The sequence below is a fragment of the Oncorhynchus kisutch genome, linkage group LG23 (genome assembly GCF_002021735.2).
Source record: "Oncorhynchus kisutch isolate 150728-3 linkage group LG23, Okis_V2, whole genome shotgun sequence".
NCBI lineage: Eukaryota > Metazoa > Chordata > Actinopteri > Salmoniformes > Salmonidae > Oncorhynchus > Oncorhynchus kisutch.
Genome location: NC_034196.2, coordinates 24,180,319 through 24,204,827, shown reverse-complemented (window position 1 = coordinate 24,204,827; position 24,509 = coordinate 24,180,319). Strand labels below are relative to the sequence as shown.

The following is a 24,509-nucleotide window of genomic DNA, read 5'->3' as shown; positions in this document are numbered from 1 at the left end:
ATTGCGCGACAAAACCTCCTTCACTCACGCTGCCAAACATACCCTCGTAAAACTGACTATCCTACTGATCCTCGACTTCGGCGATGTCATTTACAAAATAGCCTCCAACACTCTACTCAGCAAACTGGAGCAGTTTTACTTATTTTATTTTACCTTTATTTAACTAGGCAAGTCAGTTAAAGAACAAAATCTTATTTTCAATGACAGCCTAGGAACAGTGGGTTAACTGCCTGTTCAGGGGCAGAACAACAGATTTGTACCTTGTCAGCTCAGGGATTTGAACTTGCAAGCTTCCGGTTACTAGTCCAACGCGCTAACCACTAGGCTACCCTGCCACCCTAGTGCCATCCTTTTTGATCACAGTGCCATCCGTTTTGTCACCAAAGCCCCCTATACCGCCCTTACTACATATTCGTCGCCAAACCCACTGGCTCCAGGTCATCCATAAGTCTTTGCTAGGTAAAGCTCCGCCTTATCTCAGCTCACTGGTCAGCATAGCAACACCCACCCGTAGCACACGCTCCAGCAGGTATATCTCACTGGTCATCCCCAGAGCCAGCACCTCCTTTCCTTCCAGTTCTCTGCTGCCAATGACTGGAACGGATTGCAAAAATCGCTGAAGTTGGAGACTTATATCTTCTAACTTTAATCATCAGCTATCAGAGCAGCTTACCGATCACTGCAGCTGTACACAGCCCATCTGTAAATAGCCCATCCAACTACCTACCTCATCCCCATATTGTTTTTGTTTATTTTTTTTGCTCTTTTGCACACCAGTATTTCTACTTGCACATCATCATCTGCACGTCTATCACCCCAGTGTTAATTTGCTAAATTGTAATTACTTTGCTACTACGGCCTATTTATTGCCTTACCTCCTTACCCCATTTGCACACACTGTATATAGATTTTTCTATTGTGTTATTGACTGTATGTTTGTTTATCCCACATGTAACTCTGTGTTGTTGTTTTTTGTCGCACTGCTTTGCTTTATCTTGGCCAGGTCGCAGTTTTATATGAGAACTTGTTCTCAACTGGCCTACCTGGTTAAATAAAGGTTAAATATTTTTTTTTAAACACTGCTCTTGATAGTATAACTGTTCTTTGAAAAGCCTTATGTATCGGTCAGAGCTCTTATGAGTTTTTTAAATTAGCACCCTCATGTAGACCTAGCCCACATTGCTTTATCTGAAGATGATGTCCCAGTATGCTTGTACTGTAGAGAGAGTCTTTAGTTGCAAGGTCTTCTCTCACTGATGCTCATTTTGCCTTTGGTTTTGACTTTGGCCCTGTCTTCAGTGCAGCGGAAGTTTTTTTTTAGATGGAAAGGAGACAGGTGGAGAGTTGGGAGAGACAAAATCTGCCAAAAAGAAGGACAGCAAGGAAAGAAGAGGGGAGGAAGAGACAGGTAGAGATCACCATCGTTTACACATCTCTTGAAGTGCTGCTCCTCGCCATTGACATAGCTAGGTCGTGTCTTTGGGTCCACAGGGAGATGTAGAGGAGCGGGGCATTGGGTAGACTTCCAAAAAGGTGTTACTGTGTCTACACTGATAAAGCATGACACAATCCTTGTGTGTGCAAAGTCAGTCATCTCACTTTGTAGAGCTCTTGTACAGCTATCTTTGTAGAGAACTATGTGTCTTTAGCCCCAAATTGTGTGTGTGCGTGTGTGTGTGTGTGTGTGTGTGTGTGTGTGTGTGGTTTAGGGCAAGGGTACAGGTTAGGGTTAGAGGTTAGTTAAAATAAGATTTTGAATGGGACTGAATTGTGTGTGTGTGTGTATATGTGTGTGCGCATGCGAGTGCTTGTGCCAGAGTGATCTTGTAGGATGAACACGTTCCTTCACAAGGTGACTTAGCGGATCAATGAGCTTTATGAGCTGCTGTGCAATCCCTTTATGTTAATATGCACAAAAAGACCATTCCATTAAAGTGATACCCTGCAGCCAGATACTGGGACAGGACAGTCCTTTATAATCGCTTAGAGGAGAGGAGAGGAGAGGAGAGGAGAGGAGAGGAGAGGAGAGGAGAGGAGAGGAGAGGAGAGGAGAGGAGAGGAGAGGAGAGGAGAGGAGAGGAGAGGCTACTATCTCTCACTGAGGGTATTTCCTTTGATTTCCTAGATCCCTATAAACTATCCAAACAAATTACTCATCAACCTGATGAGATTTTGTGAGGATTACTGAATTTAATTGTTTTTAAATGTATCCAAATTAAACTGACATTCACAAACAGAAACAATAAAACACAGAAACAAGACACGTATACAACAATACAGAACATACAATAACATGCCCAAACTTGGCCACAATCATACAGTATACATTCTTTGAGATGGTCCAGATACTGTATGGTTTACAAATTCTGTCAAATAAGTATTACATGCTTTCTGACAGGAGTGTAGTAAGTCCCATGAGTTATCTTAAATTGCATATCTGTGACCAATGGTTCTCCTTTAGAGAAGAATTCCTTCCTTTAGATCTGTCTCCTATCTTTTCCTCATAGGTTCTGAACTATCAGGTACTTTCAATCAGCCCTTGATATAACTTGGCAAATAACTTCTTTGGCGTAGCAGTGTCTTTCAGTATTTGTTCTATGCTAGACGCCTTTGATTCATCTAGATTCTGTTGAAGCGATTGAATATGATTGAATTTCTGAGTTGTAAGAACTTAAAGAGATCGGCCTTGGATAATCCAAATCTTTCTTGTAAATGATCAAATGACAGTAGAGAGCCATCATAGTACACATGCTCAAAATTCATGCTGCCACTTTGGAACCAGGACTTGGAGGTAAGATGGGGTTATTCCAAATAGGGGTGCGATAATGGTTCTTTCCACCGCATGAATTGATGTACATTTTCCCAAATATGAATGTAATTGAGAATCAATGGATTGTCTGTTCTATAACTCAACACCTTGGACCCGAAGTAGTGAATATATTTGAGATCATAAGGTATCGTAAGATGTTACATTTCTGGCTTTGATACTCCTTGATGCACAAGGATAGTCTGCTGTCCATTGTTAAAGTGAATGTAGTTTTGCAGCCCAGTAATACATCTTCATATGAGGCAGTCTAACACCTCCAGCTTGATAGGGGAAGTGTAAAACAGTCAATTAGATTATTGAGGTATTTCCATTCCAAATAAAGTTGGAGAGCAGGCCATTTATTTTATTAAAAAGTTAGATGGAATTTAAACTGGCCTGGAATAAATACACTACATGACCAAAAGTATGTGGACACCTGCTTGTCGACATCTTATTCCAAAATCATGGGCATTAATATGGAGTTGGTCCCCTCCTTTGCTGCTGTAACAGCCTCTACTCTTCTGGGACGGCTTTTCACTACATGCAGGGACTTGCTTCCATTCAGCCACAAGAGCATTAGTGAGGTCGAGTACTGATGTTGGGCGATTAGGTCTGGCTTACAGTCTGCGTTTCAATTAATCTCAAAGGTGTTCGATGGGGTTGAGCTCAGGGCTCTGTGCAGACCAGTCAAGTTCATCCACAACAATCTTGACAAACCATTTCACAGAATCGTCTAAAATGTCATTGTATGCTGTAGCATTAAGATTTCCCTTCACTAGAAATAAGGGGCCTAGCCTGAACAGTGAATAAAAGCCCCAGAAAATTATTCCTCCTTCACCAAACTTTATAGTTGGCACTATATATTGGGGCAGGTAGCGTTTTCCGGGCGTCCGCCAAACCCAGATTCGGACTGCCATCTTCACCAGCTGTCCAGAGAATGAGTTTCCACTGCTCTAGACTGTCGCCGAGCTTTACACCACTCCAGCCGAAGCTTGGTATTATGCATGGTGATCTTAAGCTTGTGTGTGGCTTCCATGGCCGAGGCACACACCTGTCTATATAAGGTCCCACAGTTGACAGTGCATGTGTCACCCTGACCATAGTTTGCTTTGTATGTTTCTATGTTTTGTTTGGTCAGGGTGTGATCTGAGTGGGCATTCTATGTTGTGTGTCTAGTTTGTCTGTTTCTGTGTTTGGCCTGATATGGTTCTCAATCAGAGGCAGGTGTTAGTCATTGTCTCTGATTGGGAACCATATTTAGGTAGCCTGTTTGGTGTTGGGTTTTGTGGGTGAGTGTTCCTGTCTCTGTGTTTGTTTGCACCAGATAGGCTGTTTAGGTTTTTTCACGGTTATTGTTTTTGTATACTGTTCGTGTTGTCATCTTTATTAAAGATGTATACAAGTAACCACGCTGCATTTTGGTCCGCCTCTCCTTCAACTCAAGAAAACCGTTACAGTCTTTTGAAGTTAACAAAAACAGGGAACTCTCCAGAGAGGGGGGGGGAGAGGGAGAGAGAGGGAATGAGAGAAAGATAATAAAAGGAGAGTTAGTAGCAATTCTGGCAAAGGAAGAGTTTCAAAAAGTCTTTCAAGTTTACCCAAGCGAGCTGCCAAGCCCCAGAGCTGGCTGTAATAGATGCAAGGCAGAATAGAGCTGCAGACTGAGAGTTGTTGGCTGAGTCAGCTGAGAAGACGCTCTTAATACACTGTGCAACAGCTTCAAAAATGTTCAATATGAACAGAGAGGAACACTCGCACAGTATCAACTGTTCTCAGCTCCCTACTCATTTCAGCTGTGAAGATACAGCCAGATGATTATATTTAACAAGACACCGCTGCTAGCCATTCTCTGTCCTTCATCTTGATTTAGTCCATCACAGCAGTCATACTCTTTTTAATTACAGCCAAAGGCCAGAATGGGCCGATAAGCTAATTAATTATGAGTTGGTCGCACAGCAGAATGAAATAGTTTGTGACGTGACCCCACTTGCACCATGATATTGAGTAAAAATGTATGTGTTCAGCACTGGTTCAGCACAACAAACGTCTCATAGCAAAGGATCTAACATACGACTACTTTCATTTGTTAATGGTGAATGGAAGAGAGAGCCCAATCAGTGGCTATGCATAGACTCTAATTGATTTTGACAGGGCTATTATTGGCTAATAGCTTTCCCCCCAAAGAAACCTTGTCTAAAGAATAACAAATAAATCTGGTTTCACAATGAGGTTATAGAGGTGGATACACATTTAAACGCTATTCTCTCTGTTTCCATCGACCGGAGAACCTCACACAATCAGTGGAGAGGAGGGCTCAATGAATTGTTCCATTTTCATGGAATAGTGGGACACACGCACACACAAACACATACCCACTCCCAGACCCCCCACCCCCCACCATCCCCCAGGATTCAATAGCTGTCACAAGTCCCTGTGTGTTTAGTACCAGGATGTAGACATTGTGTGGCTCCAGGGGCTCCAGCCTCTGATGGCCCTTTCCCTCACTGCTCCTCCACAGACAGTCACACAGATAAGTTGCCTCTCTATATAGCTAGGTAAGAGCTCATCCCTCCCCTGAAGTTGAATGTACGGCTTAATTTCTGTATGCTGGAGGTCAATTTACTTCTGTGGCAACCCAGACTCAGGGGTAGATGTAACATAGCAAAAGTACATCCTGGCCACATCATACATTTGCTACTGTATGTTAAGAATTCAATTTGCTGTGGCTAACATTATCCAGGTGGCTAATGTTAGCTAGGCTAGGGGTTAGGGTTATAGGTTAAGGTTAGGGTAAAGGTTAAAGGGTTAGGGTTAAGGGAAGGGCGTTTGGCCTTTAACCAAAAGGTCACTGGTTTGAATACCCAAGCCAACAAGGTGAAAAACCTGCTGATGTGCCCTTGAGCAAGGCACTTAACCCTCATTTTCTCCAGGAGCGCTCTACTACTATGGCTACCCTTTCACCTCACCTATCCAGTGTGTGTGACAATATCATTTGTATTTTTTGTTGCAAAGTAACTAATTAGCTAAAATGCTAAAGTTGTCCATGATGAAATTTGATGTTTGCGTTATATGCCTACCCATCCACCCCGACTACACCCTACATTAACCTTCTGTCTTATGCAACCATACCAAACGTAACATATCATACTAATTTGAGCATCCCACATTTACTATGTTACGTCTATTCTATGAGACCAGGCTGTCTGTGGTGGTCAGTGATGTGTGTAGGTGGATGAAGCGTGAGATGGGATGTGTTCCAAATAACACCTTATTCACTAAATAGTGCACTACTTTTGACCAGAGCCCTATGGCCCCTGATCAAAAGTTGTGTTCTACATAAGGAATAGGGTGCCATTTGGGATGCAGAAGAGTTTGCTTCTGCATGGTTTAGCAGAGGATCCGAGACTCTCCAGTCCAGTACATTAGCTTGATGGTTATTGTTATGAAACTATTGTTAATTCATTTCTTCATCTGATTAAGGAGCATTGCGGTCCGGTAATGTGATTCAATCAGCAGACAGCATGCTGTGGGAAAGATGGATGTCATTCAATCCACTAATGGCCTCCTAACAGCTAAAATGCTTAGTGTTATGAATGTGATAACTGCCTAGCTCTAGATGTAGACTGTCAGCCGCAATAAAAAATAATATCATTTTCAGAGGCTTTTACTGTATCAACTGTTTCGGCTTCTCATCGACATTTGGTGAAATTGGAAGAGGTGGAAACATATAGTGTGGTTTAACGAGGCTAGACTAAGGAATATGTTTCCCTGGGCCTGATGCCATTCCACTACATACGTGTCTGCTGGGTCCCACTCTCTGTAGGGATGGGTTTAATACCTGGATATATAGGTCTTCCAAGGTCACTCACAACCAATCTTGCCCACCTCATCTTTCTTACGCTGGTGAAATCACTCCACTACTCTTCCTCCTCATCCTCTACCTCTGTCTTTCTCAGTACCTGAGCTGCGACCTTGTCTTATTTTCTTTCCCCAGTAGAAGATAATGTTATCCTTTTCTCTAAAAACAGAGAGAAAGAGAGAGAGGAGGAAACAGAGAGATTTGTCATTCTCACTAGGGACTGGTGGCAAGGTGGTGGCTGTGTGTGCCCTCACACACTTCGTACTGTGACAGACTGGCTAGTGGCTAGGCTAGGACAGGCAGAAAAATACACCAAGCACACTGGTTTCCTAATGATGCATCCTTCACATTGGTTTCCTAATGATGCATCCTTCACACTGGTTTCCTAATGATGCATCCTTCACACTGGTTTCCTAATGATGCATCCTTCACACTGGTTTCTTAATGATACATCCTTCACATTGGTTTCCTAATGATGCATCCTTCACACTGGTTTCCTAATGATGCATCCTTCACACTGGTTTCCTAATGATGCATCCTTCACACTGGTTTCCTAATGATGCATCCTTCACACAGGTTTCTTAATGATGCATCCTTCACACTGGTTCCTTAATGATGCATCCTTCACACTGGTTTCCTAATGATGCATCTGTCACAGCCTACTAGGGGTGGTGGGTTGGAGTCAGGCGCAGAGAGCAGGGTTGGTAAATAGTAATTTATTCTCCGGCAAAAAACGGTCACGCCAACATACAGGGCGCATAAAACAGACCAGCCCAAACACAGGACCAAACTGTCTGGAGAATACAAACATGAAACCACAACCAACAGAGTAACAAAAAACAATCCCGCACAAAACAAGGGCGGGTCAAACTACTACATATAGGGAAGCTAATTAAACCAAAATACACACAGGTGAAACTAATAAGACAAAACCAACAGACAAACGAAAAAGGGATCGGTAGCGGCTAGTAGGACGGTGACGACGACCGCCGAGCACCGCCCGAACAGGCAGGGGAGCCAACTTCGGCGGAAGTCGTGACAGCATTCTTCACACTGGTTTCATAATGATGCATCCTTCACACTGGTTTCCTAATGATGCATCCTTCACACGGGTTTCTTAATGATGCATCCTTCACACTGGTTTCCTAATGATGAATAACTGTCCCCATAGGAGAACCCTTTAAAGAACCCTTTTTGGTTCCAGGTAGAACCCTACTGGGTTCCATGTAGAACCCTTTCCCCAGACGATCCAAAAAGGGTTCTACCTGGAACCAAAATGGATTCTACTATGGGGACAGCCTAAGAACCCGTTTGGAACCCTTTTTTCTAAGTCCATTTCTTAGTTCTCACTGATCTGCCAGGTGAAAGGTCAAATTAATTTGGTGGACACAGGACTCCACTACCGGTATATTGCTTTCCCCCATCCAGTACTTTTCGTAGAAGTGTCATGAAGTTTTAGTATGTAGGAACTTTGATCCTACTATCAAAGTGGATTGATCTACGCTGATCTTTAACATTGATTTACAACAGAGTGCCAGACAGTGCAGTGTGGTGTGAATTTGATCCGTAAGCAGTGAGGAGATGAGAGCATATCTCTTTTGTCTTGTGTGGTGTCCATCTCTTTGTCTTGTCTTGTTTTGTTTTGATCCTATCCCTTTCTCTGTGTATTGATTGGAATGTGGTCAGTGGTGCTTGTAGTTGGTGCCTTTGATAAAGTGTACAGTCATCTTATCTGGCAGAGTGCACACTTAGAATTGCCAAAGACCCAGGCTGTGTCCCATTTAAGATGCAGGCACAGACAGAATCCAGCAGCACACTGGCCATTGTAATAGTGGATAGGACTATAAATGGGTCTTAGTTTAAATAAGACTCTTTTGATGCGCCCATGCGTCTATCTTATTAACATCATAAAAAAATCCTCATAAAAAATGGCAGTTTAAGTTAGAGATATCTTTTTGCATGGGCTGCGTCTCCACCTACCACATCTGCCTACATCGGCCTTCTGCACCTGCGGTGTAAAGTGGCAGAGCTACAGCTGTGTTTGTCAGACCAGCAGACATCCCGAAAATTGGTCTTCTCATGAAAATGTTTGGCCTACTAACTAATATAACCATGCTATGAAAAGATGAGACTCTCACAAACATGCTACGACCCCCACAAGTGTCATTGGACTCGTCTAAATGTAACCTGGTACGGGTTAAGGTAAGGTAAGGTAAGGTAAGGTAGTTTTGTGCCAACAAAAAAAAGGGGGTTAAATACGTGTGCCAAAAATAGGACAGCGGCAGACACTTCCAATCCTTATTCCTTATAATACATACACCTATAGGGGTCCGAAAATTCAAAATCAAATAGCTAAATGATCTAGACTTTTTGAGATTTTAACATGAGCTACAGGCTAGACCCCGGGTCTCAGAAGCTAATCTCTAGAGAGCATACTTTAGTACTGTAATTAATTTATCTGAATTAAGTAATTAAATTATCGTTGGCACCAGCAATGTCCTAACGCCTATCACATGGATTGGTTTTTCTTACACCTTGTAGTTTTGAACTCAAATGACACCCTCTCAAATGACACCCTATTCCCTATATAGTGCACTACCTTTGACCACGGCTCTATAGGGAATAAGGTGCTATTTGGGATACATAAATGTGCCCTTGTCCGTAGGATTCTTCATCTAAATGCATGTAATATCAGTTGATTAGTGTGCAGATTCACCTTGGGGTAGGGACTTATGCTTGGCGCAACACCTCGTTCCCCAGACCTGATGGCTAACACAGACTAATGAGAGTGTTTAAGAGTTTAGGATGAGGAGGCTGAGGTGAGGAGGTTGTGGTGCTCCTCTCTCTCTCCTTCCCTCCTCTCTCTTTCTTTCCTTCCGTACTGCCTCTCTCTGTCTCTTTCTCTTTCTTTACCTCTATCTCTTTCTCTCTTCTCTCCCTCTCTATCTCGCTCTCCTTTTCTCCTTCTCTCTTAAACAGCCTCGTGGCTGGTGACTTTGAAGTGTCTTTAAATATGGAGCTAATTCAAGGAAAGCTGCTAGCGAGGAGATAAAGAGAGAAAGAAAGAGAGGAGCACAGAGCGGGGGAAAGAGAGGGCAAGGAAGAGTGAGGAGAGAGCGTGTGTGTGTGTGTGTGTGTGTGTGTGTGTGTGTGTGTGTACGCAGAGTACAATTCTCATCTGTTTCTCAAGTGCCGTGATGCCATCACTCTGTAAATTGTTTGGATTGGCTGAGCTGGCACAGAAAAGGGCTGTCACACAGTGGGCCGTGGTTCTGTGTTTGTGATGAGAGCCAAGAGCCTTAGGGCCCTCCATGCCAGCTGTGGGTTGGATGGATGAATGATGAGGAATGGCTAATGCATGGGCATGTACATGTACATATGCTCTCTCTCTCTCTCTCTCTCTCTCTCTCTCTCTCTCTCTCTCTCTCTCTCTCTCTCTCTCTCTCTCTCTCTCTCTCCTCTCTCTCTCTCTCTCTCTCTCTCTCTCTCTCTCTCTCTCTCTCTCTCTCTCTCTCTCTCTCTCTCTCTCTCTCTCTCTCTCTCTCTCTCTCTCTCTCTCTCTCTCTCTCTCTCTCTCTCTCTCTCTCTCTCTCTCTCTCTCTCTCTCTCTCTCTCTCTCTCTCTCTCTCTCTCTCTCTCTCTCTCTCTCTCTCTCTCTCTCTCTCTCTCTCTCTCTCTCTCTCTCTCTCTCTCCTCTCTCTCTCTCTCTCTCTCTCTCTCTCTCTCTCTCTCTCTCTCTCTCTCTCTCTCTCTCTCTCTCTCTCTCTCTCTCATTTATAATTTCCTTCCTGACACACTCCTCCCCCTCACCTCTGTGTCACCAACTTCTCACCACCTTCTGACCCTCCTCCTCACACACACACATTTTCCTCTTGCTTTTTCAACCCTCCTCCTTACCCCATTACCCTTGTCCCTTCTTTCTCCCCCCTCTCCCCCTCCAGATGGTGTTCTATAAGGGTATGGCTGGCTCCCAGGTGACCCTGTCCAGCCTGGTGAACCAGAGCAGAGCCATGCTGGAGGAACAGGCCCGCCACCTGCTGACAGAGACAGAGAGGCAGACCATGGGCTACTACGTGGAGGAGTACCAAGACGGACACATAGGGGTGGAGCAGCTGGTCTTGGCCCTGTTTGAACTGCTCAACACACATGCCAAGGTGAGGAGTGAAAGTGTGTATGGGGAGATGTGGGAGGAGGATGTGTGTGTGTGCGTGCGTGCGTGTGTGTGTGCGCGTGCGTGTGTGTGTGTATTAGTTGGTGTGAGGTGCATTATGTATTGGGTTCTTGTGTTCTCTCACTTCGTAGTGCTTATGGTGATTATTTGCCTTTTCTCTGTACATCCATCACTTGGATGACAAGTTTTGTGAGACTTTCGATGATTTATGTTAAGGCTTTTGTGGATGTTCAGACTTCTGTTTTTACCCATTATATTATAAAGCTGCTTGTCTTTCTGTCTATGCCATAGCCCTCCACCTCATATAAAGCAATGATTTATCAAATGTATTGAATTCACAATTCACAAAGTGCTTTACAGTGTTCTTCAGTTGCATTCTGCATTCCCCATAGTCTCCTAATGCATGTTTTAGACTGATGCCTGTTATAGCTCCATATAACTCTTGAACCCTGTCTCCCTCCCCTTCCCCACCCTTCCTCTCAGTTCGCCCTGCTATCAGAGGTGCGTGGCCTGGTAACTCCCCAGGATCTGGAGCGTTTCGATGGGATGGTGCTGCGCCACGAGATCCAGGCTTTGGAGGCTCGGCAGGGGAGTGCCTGTGCGGCCGCTCTCCACTCTGACTCCATCTCTATGGTCTCCTACCCAGATACCCTGGCCTCCTCGTCAACGAGCTACATGACCTCCACCACCCTCAGTTCTGCACGGGTAGGGCGACTAGGTTGGAGTGGACCCACTCTCTGTCTGTCCGTCTCTCTCGCTCTCTATCTCTATGTCTGTCTGTCTTGTCTGCCTACCTGTCTGTATGACTTTCTGTGAAAGTCTGAGTCATTCATCTTTCCCAGTTGTCACTGATGCCTCGAAGCAGACCTCTTGGAAGTTGTCCCTGTTTGATGAGTTGTAGAGGATAGAGCCATTAAAGACGACGTTCCTCAGAATGACCAGCCCTGCATGGGGCAAGGACAGGGGCTACGTCCCAAATACCACTCTATTCCCTATATAGCGCACTACTTTTGACAAGAGCCATAAGGATCCTGGTCAAAAGTAGTGCACTAAATAGGGAATAGAGTGCCATTTGGGATGTAGACAGGGATAAGAGCATTGTGTCCCTGCTGAGTTGGAAAGGGTGTAAATCCTCCACTACAGATGAAAGAGACTTATTTATCTAGGAACTTCTTCCGTTTAACCCCGACTCCCCCTCCCTTTTCAACCCCACAGGAAAGACTGCTGTGGTTGATAGATATGATGGAGGTAGAAGTTGTTGCCAATACTCTTCTTTTGCATCCGTTTGCAGTGATGTTCTGCTTTTATGTTTGAAGTCAATACTGTTTGGAGTGCTTTAGTCCGCATTCACTTATCAGGTTGCATAAAGCCAATGCAAGTAATTTCCTCTGCTGGTTTGTGTCTTGTACTTATATCCAAGTGTGACTGTCTTTTTGAAAATTTCTATGTATTTGTGTGTGTGTGTGTGTGTGTGTGTGTGTGTGTGTGTGTGTGTGTGTGTGTGTGTGTGTGTGTGTGTGTGTGTGTGTGTGTGTGTGTGTGTGTGCGCGCATTCGGTGTACATGAGCATGCATGTGTGTGTGTTTCCCTATTCACAGTGCATACACACACATTGTCATGCAGTGTGCTTGTGCTAGTGGCCTGGTGACTCCTATTCCCGACCTTAATTTGTTAGTCACATTGTCTATAATTAGATACATGAAGCTTCTAGGCTATATGTTGCCCTGGAAGACTAAATAAACCCTTGTTCACCAGAATAATGTCATAAATGGCTAGAATGAAATAAATGCTTCAATATAGTTGACATCTGTAAAGTTGTCTCTGTTTCTGCTTCCTTCATGGAGAAAAAAAAGGGAAAGAATGTTTGACCGGTTGTAAGGAAATAGAAAGCTGTGAAAATTATCCAATATGTTTCTGATATGATTTCAGTTCAGCTTGGATGCATATTTTATATGGTTGAAATACTATCATCTTTTATGATGCTGATAAAGATAGAACCTCTACAGACTGGTCCCTAACTCAAATCAAATTTTCAAATCAAATTTATTTATATAGCCCTTCGTACATCAGCTGATATCTCAAAGTGCTGTACAGAAACCCAGCCTAAAACCCCAAACAGCAAGCAATGCAGGTGGAGAAGCACAGTGGCTAGGAAAAACTCCCTAGAAAGGCCAATACCTAGGAAGAAACCTAGAGAGGAACCAGGCTATGTGGGGTGGCCAGTCCTCTTCTGGCTGTGCCGGGTGGAGATTATAACAGAACATGGTCAAGATGTTCAATGTTCATAAATGACCAGCATGGTCGAATAATAATAAGGCAGAACAGTTGAAACTAGAGCAGCAGCACAGTCAGGTGGAAGTTGAAACTGGAGCAGCAGCATGGCCAGGTAGACTGGGGACAGCAAGGAGTCATCATGTCAGGTAGTCCTGGGGCATGGTCCTAGGGCTCAGGTCAGTTGAAACTGGAACAGCAGCATGGCCAGGTGGACTGGGGACAGCAAGGAGTCATCATGTCAGGTAGTCCTGGGGCATGGTCCTAGGGCTCAGGTCCTCCGAGAGAGAGAAAGAAAGAGAGAAGGAGAGAATTAGAGAACGCACACTTAGATTCACACAGGACACCGAATAGGACAGGAGAAGTACTCCAGATATAACAAACTGACCCCAGCCCCCCGACACATAAACTACTGCAGCATAAATACTGGAGGCTGAGACAGGAGGGGTCAGGAGACACTGTGGCCCCATCCGAGGACACCCCCGGACAGGGCCAAACAGGAAGGATATAACCCCACCCACTTTGCCAAAGCACAGCCCCCACACCACTAGAGGGATATCTTCAACCACCAACTTACCATCCTGAGACAAGGCTGAGTATAGCCCACAAAGATCTCCGCCACTGCACATTCGTATTTGCTCAAGATGCTGAAAGAAATGAATCCTATTTCTCCACTCCTGTTTCAGAATCAAAATGTACTTTTGCATCCACCGGACAGAGGCTCAGTTCAAGAACAAGCAAACCTATTAACCCCTGGCATGTCATGCAAAATTCAAAGCTGGGCTCTACAACATGACAAAATGCAGGGAGCTTGGGTCTAGAAAAGACTGGATGGGTTAAACTAGCAAAAGAGTGGGTGGAATGTATAATAACATCCTCTGCCTCCAACATAAAAAACAACAACAAAAAGGTTTTTGAAGATGCCCGAACAAAGGCACATTTAGTGGCAGTAAGCATTGTAGACAAGGCTAAAGAGGACACCCAGGTTATAGTTAACGCAAAATGGAAAAAAATAAGCACTACAGCCAGAGTCTTCAGAACAGTTAGGAGGCTAAACGTCACAGCCACAGGCCCGCTTATGGCTTTGAGGAAGACATTGACTGTCAGGAGTTAAATGGACTTGACATGGGGAGAGTCATTGTGGGAGGTTTTGAAAACTAAGTTAGGAACTTATTTATCCTTTATAAACTTGTTCTGTACTGTGAAGTTAGTCTGAATGTGTACATCATATTTTCACATAGGAAGGAGGACTATATATTCTCATATGTTTTCTGCTTTAGCCTACATTGATTTATTTTAGTTGGGGTTATCTTCCGATATTGTGATATTTGTTCTACTGCTTTATTGATGTCTTGAATATTATAATAAATTCAGGTCTTGTAAGAACTGAAGATGCTTATGGAGAGGCAGACGTGGCAAGGTCTTAGTGAGAATAAGACACTGGGCATCCCGCCCTCCATTACCGAGCATACTACTCGTTAATGTTCAATCATTAATGACAAAACTTTATGAACTCGCGATGATCCACTTCAAGAGGGACATCAGGTCCTGCAACATACTCTATTTTTCTGAGACTTGGTTTTCCTCCGACATCCAGATGGATTATATACAACCAGTGGGTTTTACAGTTTTTCAAGCAGATAGGAAGCGGGAGCTCTCTGGCAAGTGCAAGGGTTGGGGGCTCTGAGTTATGACCAACAACACATGGTGCGACGGCGGAAACATACAGGAACTTACAGGTTTCTGCTCCGCGAACTTGGAATACTTGGTCATAAAATGTCATCCTTTTCACCTTCCGAGGGAGTTCACTGGGATTATCGCTGTGGACATCCCACCCCAAACCAACACCAAAAAGATTCTCAAAGATCTTCATTGGACACTCAACAAACTGGAGACTGCATTCCCAGGGTACTTTAAGAAAAGTAATTTGAGAACAGTGCTCCCAAATTATTACCAACACATTGACTGTCTACCTTGCAGAAATTCAACTCTTGACAACTGCTACACACCTTTTCGATATGGGCCACTCCCATCCTCCTTTTGGAAAATCCAACCATGACTCCATCTTGCTTCTCCCCACCTACAAACAAAGACTCGAGGGAAGTTCCGGTGGTGAGGTCTATACAGCATTGGTCCAACCAATCGGAATTCACGCTCCAAGACTGCTTTGATCACGTGGATTGGAATATGTTCCAGGTTGCCTCTGGAGATAATCTCAATGAATACGCCGACAGTCACCGGATTCATAAAAAAATGCATAGATGACGTGATAAAGATAGTATTTTTCAAAACGTACCCAAATCAAAAACCGTAGATTGATAGCAGCCTTGTAGGAAAACTGAAAGAGAGAGATGCTGCTTATGAACAGGGCTAGGTGACTGGGGACAATAATTTGGTTAAACAGTACAAATATGACTTACGCAGATCAATCAATATGTCGAAACACAAGTATAGAGACAAAGTGGAGGAGCAATTCAGCGGGACAGACAAAAGGCATGTGTGGCAGGGGCTCCTAACGATCACGGATTACAAAAAGAAAGCCAGCCACATCACTGTCACCAACGCCACCATACCGGACGAGCTAAATACATTTTTCTCAAGATTCGTGAACAATGTCCCTGCGCTGCAGAGGAAAGCCCCGTTACAACGTGAGCTACACACTCACACACAGTCTCCACTGAGGACGTATATAAGTTATTCAAACGTGTTAACGTTTGCTGGCCCAAGTGGCATCTTGAGCTGTACACTCAGAGCATGTGCAGACCAGCTGGCTGTCGTGTTCTCTAACGTTTTTCATCTCTCCCTAGCTCAGGCCTCTATACCCAACTGTTTGAAGATGTCCACTATCATCCCTGTACCCAAGAAAGGGAAATAACTGAACTGAATGAATGCCGACCAGTAGCACTCACTTCCGTCATCATGAAATACTTTGAGAGGCTAGTCAAAGACCATATCACCTCCTCCCTCCCCGACACACTAGACCCTCTCCAATTCATCTACCGCCCTGACAGATCCACAGACGACGCAATCGCCATTGCACTGCACACTGTCCTTACCCACCCGGACAAAAGAAATGCATATGTGAGGATACTGTTCATTGACTACAGCTCGGCCTTCAATACCATAGTGCCCTACAAGGTCATCACAAAGTTCACAGCCCTGGGTCAGAACTCCCTAAACTTCCTGATGGGCAGCCCCCAGGTGATGAAGGTAGGCAACATTACCTCCTCGACACGAATTATTAACACAAGTGCCCCACAAGGGTGCGCCTCAGTCCTTTCCTGTATTTCTTATATACCCACGACTGTGTGGCCTCACACAGTTCCAACTCCACCATCAAGTTTGCTGATGACACGCCAATAGTAGGTCTGATCACCAACAATGACAAGACAGCCTACAAGGAGGAGGTAGGCACTCTGACGGCCTGATGCCAGGTAAACAACCTTTTCCTCAACATTAGCAAAACAAAAGAGCCGATTGTGGACTTCAGGAAGAACCAGTGAGTCTTCAACCTCAGGAGGCTGAAGAAATGCGGCCTGTCCACAGGGGCCCTCACAGTGCTCTACAGGTGCACCATTGAGAGCGTACTGTCAGGCTGCATCACAGTCTGGTACGGCAACTCCACCGCCGCGGACCGCAAGGCTCTTCAGAGTGTGATATGTGCAGCCGAACGCACCATTGGTTGCACACTGTCTGCCGGGTGTTGCAGGAAGGCCAAGAATAACATCAGGGACCCCAGCCACCCAAACCATGTCCTGTTCTCCCCGCTTCAATCACTCAGACGCAGGCAGTACAGGTCATCGCAAAAACTGAAAGACTATTCCCCCCTCCCCCTCCTCTTCACCCTCAAATCTCATTGACCTCACGTGTTACTTCCCCTATGATCATTCTGTATCCCGCTCCTTTCGGCTAGAATTCCACTAACATTTGAAGAGGACAGTAGGCCAAACAGTGGCCGCGAGTGGCGGAGCAGTCTAAGGCACAGCATCGCAGAACTAGTGGCGTCACTACAGACCCGGGTTCAATCCCAGGCTGAGTCGCAGCCAGCCGCGACCGGGAGACTTCGGTCGGCAATTGTACTGTGTTTCTTCCGACACATTGATGCGGCTGGCTTTTGGGTTAAGCGAGCAGTGTGTCAAGAAGCAGTGCGGCTTGGCAGGGTCGTGTTTCGGAGGACACATGGCTCTCGACCTTCGCCTCTCCCAAGTCCGTACGGGAGTTGCAGGGATGGGACAAGACTGTAACTTCCAATTGGATATCACGAAATTGGTGTGAAAAAACGGGTAAAAATAAAAAATGTGCTTCTGATGAAGAGCTAGAAATGTAAGTAAATAGCCCTATCAGACTGAAAGGTCATTTCGTCAAACTGGTGGGGCTCTCCATATTCATCGGGTGCTCATTTAAAATATTTGCTGCTACTTCACTCAATCCCGTTTGAAAAGTCTCCCTTCCTAGCTGTTTTTACATTCCCCGAGACCACCCAGAATATTCCCAGATTTTCATAAAATGGTCACACGTCTCTCGTTTGTGCATCACCAACTTTTGTGTGAGGCAAAAAGAGTATGCTGAGTGCAGTTCAATTCGGTGCAGCCAACAGAAGTCCGGAGTGCTTTGAGAGTAGCTCCTCCACATCTCACAGTCGTGCTCCTTTAGTAGGCTAAAGTTAGATCAAAGATGAGTCAAAGTCTTGGAAGATCACATAATGATTAAATAGTATTCTACATAACATAACCAAATGTTATGCCAAATGATTTTATTCATGTAGACTACGCTGTCCTGCAAATGTTACGCAAAATCATCCTGTTGTGCCACAATTGGGTATTTTAAATGTGGTTACCCTAATCACAAATACCATAGCCAGAACTGCCATCACCCTCTCTTAACACTTCACTTTATTTGTATTTTTTATTTTTATTTCACCTTTATTTAACCAGGTAGGCTAGTTGAGAACACCTTTATTTAACCAGGTAGGCTAGTTGAGAACACCTTTATTTAACCAGGTAGGCTAGTTGAGAACAAGTTCTCATTTGCAACTGCGACCTGGCCAAGATAAAGCATAGCAGTGTGAACAGACAACACAGAGTTACACATGGAGTAAACAATTAACAAGTCAATAACACAGTAGAAAAAAAAGGGGGAGACTATATACATTGTGTGCAAAAGGCATGAGGAGGTAGGCGAATAATTACAATTTTGCAGATTAACACTGGAGTGATAAATGATCAGATGGTCATGTACAGGTAGAGATATTGGTGTGCAAAAGAGCAGAAAAGTAAATAAATAAAAACAGTATGGGGATGAGGTAGGTAAAAATGGGTGGGCTATTTACCGATAGACTATGTACAGCTGCAGCGATCGGTTAGCTGCTCAGATAGCAGATGTTTGAAGTTGGTGAGGGAGATAAGTCTCCAACTTCAGCGATTTTTGCATTTCGTTCCAGTCACAGGCAGCAGAGAACTGGAACGAAAGGCGGCCAAATGAGTTGTTGGCTTTAGGGATGATCAGTGAGATACACCTGCTGGAGCACGTGCTACGGATGGGTGTTGCCATCGTGACCAGTGAACTGAGATAAGGCGGAGCTTTACCTAGCATGGACTTGTAGATGACCTGGAGCCAGGGGGTCTGGCGATGAATATGTAGCGAGGGCCAGCCGACTAGAGCATACAAGTCGCATTGGTGGGTGGTATAAGGTGCTTTAGTGACAAAACGGATGGCACTGTGATAAACTGCATCCAGTTTGCTGAGTAGAGTGTTGGAAGCAATTTTGTAGATGACATCGCCGAAGTCGAGGATCGGTAGGATAGTCAGTTTTACTAGGGTAAGTTTGGCGGAGTGAGTGAAGGAGGCTTTGTTGCGGAATAGAAAGCCGACTCTTGATTTGATTTTCGATTGGAGATGTTTGATATGAGTCTGGAAGGAGAGTTTACAGTCTAGCCAGACACCTAGGTACTTATAGATGTCCACATATTCAAGGTCGGAACCATCCAGGGTGGTGATACTGGTCAGGCGTGCGGGTGCAGGCAGCGAACGGTTGAAAAGCATGCATTTGGTTTTACTGGCGTTTAAGAGCAGTTGGAGGCCACGGAAGGAGTGTTGTATGGCATTGAAGCTCGTTTGGAGGTTAGATAGCACAGTGTCCAAGGACGGGCCGGAAGTATATAGAATGGTGTCGTCTGCGTAGAGGTGGATCAGGGAATCGCCCGCAGCAAGAGCAACATCATTGATATATACAGAGAAAAGAGTCAGCCCGAGGATTGAACCCTGTGGCACCCCCATAGAGACTGCCAGAGGACCGGACAGCATGCCCTCCGATTTGACACACTGAACTCTGTCTGCAAAGTAATTGGTGAACCAGGCAAGGCAGTCATCCGAAAAACCGAGGCTACTTAGGCGGCCGATAAGAATATGGTGATTGACAGAGTCGAAAGCCTTGGCAAGGTCGATGAAGACGGCTGCACAGTACTGTCTTTTATCGATGACGGTTATGATATCGTTTAGTACCTTGAGTGTGGCTGAGGTGCACCCGTGACCGGCTCGGAAACCAGATTGCACAGTGGAGAAGGTACGGTGGGATTCGAGATGGTCAGTGACCTGTTTGTTGACTTAGCTTTCGAAGACCTTAGATAGGCAGGGCAAGATGGATATAGGTCTGTAACAGTTTGGATCCAGGGTGTCTCCCCCTTTGAAGAGGGGGATGACTGCGGCAGCTTTCCAATCCTTGGGGATCTCAGACGATATGAAAAAGAGGTTGAACAGGCTGGTAATAGGGGTTGCGACAATGGCGGCGGATAGGTTCAGAAATAGAGGGTCCAGATTGTCAAGCCCAGCTGATTTGTACGGGTCCAGGTTTTGCAGCTCTTTCAGAACATCTGCTATCTGGATTTGGGTAAAGGAGAACCTGGAGAGGCTTGGGCGAGTAGCTGCGGGGGGGGCGGAGCTGTTGGCCAGGTTGGAATAGCCAGGCGGAAGGCATGGCCAGCCGTTGAGAAATGCTTGTTGAAGTTTTCGATATTCATGGATTATCGGTGGTGACCGTGTTACCTAGCCTCAGTGCAGTGGGCAGCTGGGAGGAGGTGCTCTTGTTCTCTATGGACATCACGGTATCCCAGATCTTTTTGGAGTTGGAGCTACAGGATGCAAACTTCTGCCTGAAGAAGCTGGCCTTAGCTTTCATGAATGACTGTGTGTATTGGTTCCTGACTTCCCTGAACAGTTGCATATCGCGGGGACTATTCGATGCTATTGCAGTCCGCCACAGGATGTTTTTGTGCTGGTCGAGGGCAGTCAGGTCTGGAGTGAACCAAGGGCTATATCTGTTCTTAGTTCTGCATTTTTTGAATGGAGCATGCTTATCTAAAATGGTGAGGAAGTTACTTTTAAAGAATGACCAAGCATCCTCAACTGACGGGATGAGGTCAATGTCCTTCCAGGATACCCGGGCCAGGTCGATTAGAAAGGCCAGCTCACAGAAGTGTTTTAGGGAGTGTTTGACAGTGATGAGGGGTGGTCGTTTGACTGCGGCTCCGTAGCGGATACAGGCAATGAGGCAGTGATCGCTGAGATCCTGGTTGAAGATAGCGGAGGTGTATTTGGAGGGCCAGTTGGTCAGGATGACGTCTATGAGGGTGCCCTTCTTTACAGATTTAGGGTTGTACCTGGTGGGTTCCTTGATGATTTGTGTGAGATTGAGGGCATCTAGCTTAGATTGTAGGACTGCCGGGGTGTTAAGCATATCCCAGTTTAGGTCACCTAACAGAACAAACGCTGAAGCTAGATGGGGTCGATCAATTCACAAATGGTGTACAGGGCACAGCTGGGAGCTGAGGGGGGTCGGTAGCAGGCGGCAACAGTGAGAGACTTATTTCTGGAGAGAGTAATTTTCAAAATTAGTAGTTCGAACTGTTTGGGTATGGACCTGGAAAGTATGACATTACTTGCAGGCTATCTCTGTAGTAGACTGCAACTCCTCCCCCCTTGGCAGTTCTATCTTGACGGAAGATGTTATAGTTGGGTATGGAAATCGCAGAATTTTTGGTGGCCTTCCTGAGCCAGTATTCAGACACGGCAAGGACATCAGGGTTTAGCAGAGTGTGCTAAAGCAGTGAGTAAAACAAACTTAGGGAGGAGGCTTCTGATGTTGACATGCATGAAACCAAGGCTTTTTCGATCACAGAAGTCAACAAATGAGGGTGCCTGGGGACATGCAGGGCCTGGGTTTACCTCCACATCAACCGCGGAACAGAGGAGGAGTAGTATGAGGGTGCGGCTAAAGGCTATCAAAACTGGTCGCCTAGAGCGTTGGGGACAGAGAATAAAAGGAGCAGATTTCTGGGCATGGTAGAATATATTCAGGGCATAATGCGCAGACAGGGGTATGGTGGGGTGCGGGTACAGCGGAGATAAGCCCAGGCACTGGGTGATGATGAGAGAGGTTGTATCTCTGGACATGCTGGTTGTAATGGGTGAGGTCACCGCATGTGTGGGAGGTGGGACAAAGGAGGTATCAGGGGTATGAAGAGTGGAACTAGGGGCTCCATTGTAAACTAAAACAATGATAACTAACCTGAACAACAGTATACAAGGCATATTGACATTTGAGAGAGACATACAGCGAGGCATACAGTAATCACAGGTGTTGAATTGGGAGAGCTAGCTAAAACAGTAGCTAAAACAGTAGGTGAGACAACAACAGCTAATCAGCTAGCACAACAGCAGCAGGTAAAATGGCGTTGACTAGGCAGGGAGGGTCGGATTAACTACACACAGAGCCTGAGTGCGGCTGGGGCCGACAGATAAAACATAAACAAGCAGAATGGAGTACCGTGATTAATGGACAGTCCAGCATGCATCAGCTATGTAGCCAAGTGATCAGTGTCCAGGGGGCAGCGGTGGATGGGGCAGGGAAGCTGGACTGGCGAGTGTTATCCAGGTTTTAAAAAACTGTCTGGCTGTGCAGAAGGTAAAAGGTAAAAGCCGCTAGCAGTGGCTAACAATGACTAAATAGCTTGTAGCTAGTTAGCTGGTTAGCTTCTGGAGGTTCTTGAGTGTGTTCTAACGCACCAACCAAATGGAGGTATTTTGGATATAAAAATCATCTTTATGGAACAAAAGGAACATTTATTGTGTAATTGTGAGCCTCGTGAGTGCAAACATCCGAAGATCATCAAAGGTAATTGATTCATTTTCTGACTTTCGTGACCAATCAACTTGGCTGCTAGCTGTTTGTAATGTTTTGTCTGCCGAGAGAGATGTCCTTGCTTTCGCCGAAAAGCTTTTTGGAAATCTGACCCTCCAGGTGGATTAACTACAAGCTAAGCTGTGTTTTGCTATGTTGCACTTGTGATTTCATGAAAATTAAATATTTTTAGTAATTTAATTTGAATTTGGCGCTCTGCAATTCAGCGGATGTTGACGAAAATGATCCCGCTAAAGAGATGGGTGCATCAAGAAGTTCAGAGAGGCAACAAAGAGACCAAAGATAACCCTGAATGAGCTGCATTGCTCCACAGTGGAGAGGGGAGTATATGTCCATAGGACCAGTTTAAGCCGTACATTCCACAGAGCTGGGCTTTACGGAAGAGAGGCCAGAAAAAAGCCATTGCTTAAAGAAGAAAATAAGCAAACACGTTTGGTGTTTCCCAAAAGGCATGTGGGAGACTCTCCAAATATATGGAAGAAAGTATTCTGGTCAGATGAGACTAAAATTGAGCTTTTTGGCCATCAAGGAAAATGTCTGGCAAAAACCCAACACCTCTCATCACCCCAAGAATAACATCCCCACAGTGAAGCATGGTGGTGGCAGCATCATGCTGTGGGGATGTTTGTCCATCGGCAGGGACTGGGAAACTGGTCAGAATTAAAGGAATGATGGATGGAGCTAAATACAGGGAAATTCTTGAGGGAAACCTGTTTCAATCTTCCAGAGATTTGAGACTGGGACGGAGGTTCACCTTCCAGCAGGACAATGACCCTAAGCATACTGCTAAAGCAACACTTGAGTGGTTTAAGGGGAAACGTATAAATGTCTTGGAATGGCCTAGTCAAAGCCCAGACCTCAATCCAATTGAGAATCTGTGGTATGACTTAAAGAATGCTGTACACCAGCGGAACCCATCCTACTTGAAGGAGCTGGAGCAGTTTTGCCTTGAATAATGGGCAAAAATCCCAGTGTCTAGATGTGCCATGCTGATAGAGACATACCCCAAGAGACTTGCAGCTGTAATTGCTGCAAAAGGTGGCTCTACAAAGTATTGACTTTGTTTGGGTGAATAGTTATACACGCTCAAGTTTACTGTTGTTTTTGTCTTATTTGTAGTTTGTTTCACAAGAAAAAATATTTTGCATGTTGTGTAAATCAAATGATTACACAACCTCAGAAAAGTATATTTTAATTCTAGGTTGTAAGGCAACAAAATAGGAAAAATGCCAAGGGGGGTGAATACTTTTGCAAGCCACTGTATAATTGAGGGTACTGCGGGTTATGAATCAACCTGTGCATCACTAGTGTCTTCTGTCCTAAAATGTGTGCTGGTGCTTGGTAGTGGCTGTTGTTTCAACAGGAGTAATTTCAGACAGCCAGGCTTAGCTGCTGCTGTCCTGTCCACTATTGATGTGTCTCCTCCTGGAGGAGGAGACTTACGTACACACACACTCAGAGGCACACGTAAACACATGCACACACACACTCAATATTCTCTGACTCAGAGAACAAGCTGACAGTTGAGAAAAGCTGCAGCAGGCTTACCATACATAGTACACGATGGACCATGCCAGACCTTCACACACTCACAAGTCACATCTCTATCTCTGTCTCAGCATGGCCCCTGGATGGTATGACCAGGTGTGTGTGTGTGTGTGTGTGTCCTGGTGGTGGGGGGGGGGGGGGGTCTGGGCTGTGCCCCTGCTTATAGTTGTTGTTGTTTTGGAGTCACAGTTGAATGCCGCTGTTTTGGAGAGATTAGAGAGGTGGGATGGTTTTAGTTGGGGATCAGAAAATGTGGATTTATCAACTAGACACAGTATGGTGTACAGTCACATACCCAAACACATGCAAACACAGACACACTTACAGCTGATTACACTCTCTCTCTACCTCTCTCTCTGTCACACATGCACACACACACACACACACACTCACTCTCTACCTCTCTCTCTCTCTCTGTCACACACGCACACACACACACACACACACACACACACACACAAATACACAGCTTCCTCTCAGTACACACACATACTAAGTAACAACTATTTCAGCTGGGGCGCAACTTTGGTTTCAGAAGTGGGGTGGATATAATCTGGTGGTGGGTCTGGGGGTCCCTCAGAATTTTTTGGGCCATTTAAAGCTCATTTCCTGCATTTCTACAAGGGCTGTCGACGACATAAAACAACCATCTTGGTCG

General features: G+C 45.1%; 1 protein-coding gene across 1 annotated transcript in view; it reads left to right on the top strand.

Moving 5' to 3' along the window:
- Positions 1 to 24,509, top strand: part of LOC109868140 (whirlin-like) — a 125,598-nt gene that overhangs the window by 81,508 nt on the left and 19,581 nt on the right. The window contains exons 6-7 of the mRNA XM_031802904.1: positions 10,607 to 10,819; positions 11,320 to 11,541. Of these exons, the coding sequence (XP_031658764.1) occupies positions 10,607 to 10,819; positions 11,320 to 11,541 (435 nt within the window). The remainder of the gene's footprint in view (positions 1 to 10,606; positions 10,820 to 11,319; positions 11,542 to 24,509) is intronic.